General features: G+C 37.0%; 1 protein-coding gene across 2 annotated transcripts in view; it reads right to left on the reverse strand.

Moving 5' to 3' along the window:
• Window positions 1-5,590, reverse strand: part of ABCB11 (ATP-binding cassette, sub-family B (MDR/TAP), member 11) — a 155,665-nt gene that overhangs the window by 57,262 nt on the left and 92,813 nt on the right. For both annotated transcript variants that reach the window (XM_006902109.1, XM_006902110.1), the window contains exon 17: window positions 4,262-4,364. In XM_006902109.1, coding sequence (XP_006902171.1) covers window positions 4,262-4,364 — 103 coding nt within the window. The remainder of the gene's footprint in view (window positions 1-4,261; window positions 4,365-5,590) is intronic.

Below are 5,590 nucleotides of genomic sequence, written 5' to 3' on the forward strand. Positions count from 1 at the left end.
GTTGAAATAATTCAATTGGTATGCATCAGAGAGTTGTACAGTGAATAGAGATGACAGAGAATTGATGCCTTTGAGCTGTAGTGCTGGAGAAGAGTGTTGAATATACCATGGACTGCTAGGAGAACAAACAGGTTTGTCCTGGTGAAGCCAGAATGCTCCTTGGCGTCAAGGATTCTGAAGCTTTGTCTGACATACTTTGGGCATGTTGCAAGGAGGGACTGATCCTTGGAGAGGGACATCATGTTCGGGAGAGTGGAGGGACGGCGCAGGAAAGGAAGACCCTAGATGAGATGGATCTATTCTGTGAGTGGAGTGGTGGTAATGAGTGTGTTTGAGATAGCGAGTTTGGCACAGAATAGAACAGTGTTTAAGGCTCTTGTACATAGGGTCACTATGAGTCACAAGCCACTCGATGGCACATAATAAGAACAACAACATATTAAAATTATTGTCCACATTAAGACTAGTAAAATGAGGTTAAGATATTTCTCGAGACTTTAGTAAAATCACATTAATTTCACTGTCATTTTATTTTTCCTTTCTTCCTTACCATTCTACCTTAACTAAAATCACAGTGATTTACATTTGAATTATTTATTCCATTTCTAATTTGAAAGACTGATGAATAAAATAGTATGTGAACTATTTTCTATCTTCAAAAATACTTCCTGTCTTTGATTTAGATGTCCTTTTATTGAAATGATTCCCTTTGAGATTTTCTCCTGCATCATAAGAACATTTACCCATGTCACATCTTTTTGGAATCCAATGTCCTCTGTGACCAGCTGGTCCATCCCAGCTTCATCAATCGCAAAATGGTCAAGTATCTCCTTCCTTCTTTTCTATATCCCTCCTTTCTTCCCTTCCTCCCTTTCACTATCAAATGTTTACCCAGGAACTGAAAACAATTGTGAAAATTGAATAAATAATTGTTTTGTTTCAAATTTCAGCACTGTGCTTTGTTCTTTCTCCATGGAAGATCTAGTGAATCTTAGTCTTATAAGATATGTAAATGAAGCATCTACTCCTAGAAGAGGAATTGAGCCTTTAGTGGAAAGATACAATAGCAAACCATATTTGCCAAAAATGCTTCTTCTCTCTGTGATTCATCCTACAATTCTCAAGAAAAAATGTTCTATAAAATTTAATTAATCCAGGGTATATTCCAGGTAGCGGAATAGCTGGGTCATAGGGAATGTCTATGTTCAGCTTTTTGAGGAAGCTCCAAACTGCCTTCCAGAATGGTTGTACCATTTTACAATCCCACCAAAAATGTGTAAGAGTTCCTTTCTTACCACATCCTCTCCAACATTTATTACTTGCTGCTCTGCTAAACTTTGCCACTGTTACTGGAGTGAGATGGTACCTCATTGTGTTTTTTATTTGCATCTCTCTTATTGCCAGTGATTTGGAGCATTTCTCCATGTGTATGTTTACCATTCAAATATCTTCCTCCGTGAAAATTCTTTCCATGTTTTTTGCGGTTATCAGTCTTTTTCTTGGGGAGGCTCAGGAGTATTCTGTAAACTTTTATTATAAGACTCTTGTCAGAGATGGTATTACCAAATGTTTGTTCCCAGTCTGCAGGTTTTCTTTTCACCCTGCTGGAAAAGTTTTTGATGCACACATAGATTTAACCTTTAGAAGGTTCCATGCATCAGTTTTATCCTCTTCAGATTGTGCATTTCTGGTTGTATTTGTCAGTCTCTTTATATCTTGGACTAGTGCTTCTAAGCTTCATCCCAGTTTGTCTCTTATGAAGGTTATGCATTTAGGCTTTACTTTCAGGTCTCTGATCTACCTTGAGTTGATTTTTGTGTGTGGTGTGAGATGTGGATCCTATTTTAGTTTTCTGCAAAAAATTCCATATGACCTAGCTATTCCACTACTTGGAATATACCCTAAGAAAATGAGAACTGAAGCATAAATGAATATTTGTACACCAATGTTCATAGTAGCATTATTCACCATTGCAATAACATGGAAACAGCCCAAATGTCCAACCACAAACTAATGGATTGAGAAATTATGGTACATTCACACAATGGAATACTATGCAGCACTCAGGAGCAATGCTTTTGGAAATTATTACCTAACTTGGGAGGGACTGGAGAGTATTATGCTGAGTGAACTAAGTCAGTCCCATAAGGATAAATATTGTATAAAATCATTATTGTACAATGAGTATAAGGATACCAGAGGGGTAGGAGAGGCTGGAAGCAGAGGGATATGGATGTATAGGAGTAGGGGGCATTAATCATTAGGTTATACAATGTGATGGGTGGGGAGGTGAGAAAAATTGAAAGAATTTGTTTGAATTTGTATTTTAATTTTGTAAGTAAACTAGTAGAAAATTAAAAAAAATACTTGGAAAAAATTTTAAGTAACCCAACACTGTTAGGTACTGAGACTTCTACTTGTTGTTATGTGCTGTTGAGTCACCTGTAACCCATAGGGACCCTATGTACAGCATCTCTGAAGCCAGTCTCACTGATTCCAACATCCCTATCCCCATGAGACTTCTATTTATTCATTCAATATTACTACAGTCAAACAAAAAGAAAGAATAAGTCTCTTTCATAGTTACAAAATCTCATGTATGGTCCCACACTTCATTCTAAACTTCTCCATTATGGACCAGCATTTACAATTGCTTAAATAGATTCTCGGAATCTTGTTGAAAGTTAGAATCTTGTTGACAATTTGAAATTATATGACACATAAGGATATGCCTGTGATTAAAATATTCTCTGGTTTACTTACTTCAATAAATCTTGTGATTTGTGTTTATTTTATTGTCAAAATTGAAGTTTTTATTCCACTTACCAAATCCTTATCCTGCTAGGTGCACAACACTAGACGAGCTTGATACAAACAAACCTAAGATAGGCAACTCACCTTAAGTCACTTATGTCTTAAATAAGAGGATGAGACAAATCCAAATAAGAAATTAGACACACTAAGAAAATTGCCATGATTCAAAGGAAACAAAAGGAGGGTGCTTGGGCTGAATAGTGACTAGTGAGTACAGTGTAATGTCAGGAAGATTTCAAAAGGGAGAGGGATTATGCTAAGTGAAGGAACTCAGTGCCATAAGGACAAATAATGTATAAGACATTATTGTAGAAACAGATAACTAGTAAAACATGAGAAGCTAAGGGGAGTAGGGTGGGAGGACAGGGGTAAGGATGGGTGGGGGTCACACAATTTGATGGGTGAAGGAAGAGATGGGCAAAGGAAAAGAGAAAGATACAGTGTGAAAAACCATGTATATAAAGTTTATAAGTAAACCAGTATTAAAAAAGAAAAAGTTTATATTAATTTTTTTTAGAAAAGGAGAGGGAGACATTTTTGTGGGAAAGTTGGTGTCTATAACAGCTTTCATTTCCCATAGCCTTATGAAAGGTTTGCATTCTTACATGTATTTATTTCACCCTCTTTCTTTACTTTTAAAAAAAATTCATTTTTTATTATTTTTGTGTGTGTGCCATCAAAACGGATCTGACTGGTACAGGAGGCGATTGCCCCCCCTTCTCCAGAAGAGCATCTGGTGGATTATTTCTTTACTTTTTATTTTGTTCTAAGCTATTTAAATATTAACATTATTCATTTTACAAACATCTTACAACATTATTTTAAGTTGTGTGAACAAATTTCCAGAAAATCTAATCAGGCTTTGTTAACTCAAAATTGATAATAATTTGTATAAGGGCTATTGAGGTAACTTCGTGGAACAAAGAATTGCACCAAGATTAGTATAACTGAAGAGAAGATTTTAGAATTTGAGGAAAACATGTAATTTCAGATAATTTTAATAAACTTTAAAAGGATACTTCTAAAGTTATTACTACAATTTCTCTAAGATACATAAATTTTCCTTTATAGCTTTGTTTCTATTTATTATGTATTTTTAAAGCAATGCTTAACTAATCTCTGTTTATTTTGCCACATTTTACAAAATTTAGCATTTCCATCAAGTCTAAGTGGGGTTTGTTAGTTTCAGAGCTCACCCATAACTGACCCTTCTGTAGGTTTTCAGAAGTAGTAAATCCCATGGAAGGAGATTGCCCATCTTCCCTGCTTTGTGGTTGGCAGCAGTACCATTACCCTTACCTGTGTTATCTTTACCCATTAGGTCCCTGTTTGAGTTTCTGATGGAATAGATACATGTCTAGGAAACTCATATTTTCCATTTTAAAGGGCATACAATTGTCCCCAGGAGAGACTTCTTGCATTTCTCCATGAGAGATTGGTGTCTGACCTTTTTGTCTTCTTCATAAGTAGATTTATGATCTACAACAGTTAAGGGAGGTTCATGAACCAGGTAAGAAAGTTGAGACTTGGAGCGCTGTCGGATGGAATCTCTGCAAATAAACAGAAGGATGAGTCAATGGATTGCAGGCAGGTTGGAGCAGAACTCAGCAGGTTTCAAAACTTACATTGCATTGACAGATAAACAGAAATGACTGGTAGGTCACGTGGCAACCAGATTTGGGAGCATCCTGGTTGAGTTTGACAGGCAAGCCTTAAAAACTGAACACTAAATCTATTTGTGTAGAGTAGATTCTAACTCATAGCAAACTCTCCAAAACAGTGGAACTTCTCCACAGGCCTTCCAAGGTTATAATCGTTATGGAAGCTGGCTGCCACATCTTTCTCTTCCAGAGTGAGTGGGGGGTGAGTTTGAACTGCTGACCTTTTGGTCAGCCGCCAAGCACTTTAGTCATTGGGCAACTGAGGCTTTTTCTAAGCTCTCCTGCTGGCAGAGCAAATCAGCAGATTGCTGGGGTGAGAAGTGCAAGCTCTTTGAATTTTTTAACACTGATTCAAATCGCAGCCAGGAAGGTGGAAAAGAAGAGGAAGAAAGTGTTCCAACCAGTCTACACACACACACACACACACACACCCCAGGACTATGAACCTACATGATTCTGCCAATTTCTACACTTCCCTTCTGATAGTAGACTGTGATTTTTAAAATTTTCTTTCTTTGAAGGGTATACCAAAGTAAATTTAGAGTGAAATGGCTTGGATACTAATGAGTCGATAGAAGGAAACAAGGCCTCTAATGAGTTTTTCTCCAGACTGTATACCATTCCCTAGGCATGCAGTAAGTCAGCAAATATACAAGACAGAATAAAGTTTCCATTCACTTATTTATTCAACAGATGTTTATTTGACACCTATGATAATGCAAACCAGTGTAAGGTGCTATGTGTGTGTATGGCAGATGGTGAATAATGAAGACTGGTTAATCACAGACATTTCCCTAAAAAAGAAACCTCACCACCATTGAGTCAATTCTGATTGAGAATAGAATTGCCACACAGAGTTTGAAGGGTATAAATCTTTACAGGATCTACCTGTCGTATCTCTCTCCAGCAGAGTGATTGGTGAATTCAAACCACCCACCTGTCAGGTTAGTAGGTGAGTACTTTACCACAGCTACTGCATCACCAAGGCTCCTTACTTCTCTCTCAACCAGTTTAAAATGCTATAAGTGCCCATCAACAAATGATTGGATAGAGAAGCTGTGATATATTCACACAATGGAATACTATGCTGCATTGAAAAACAAGGAACTCATGAA

Source organism: Elephantulus edwardii, unplaced genomic scaffold (assembly GCF_000299155.1).
Source record: "Elephantulus edwardii isolate Elephantulus edwardi_28Jun2011 unplaced genomic scaffold, EleEdw1.0 scaffold00369, whole genome shotgun sequence".
Taxonomy (NCBI): domain Eukaryota; kingdom Metazoa; phylum Chordata; class Mammalia; order Macroscelidea; family Macroscelididae; genus Elephantulus; species Elephantulus edwardii.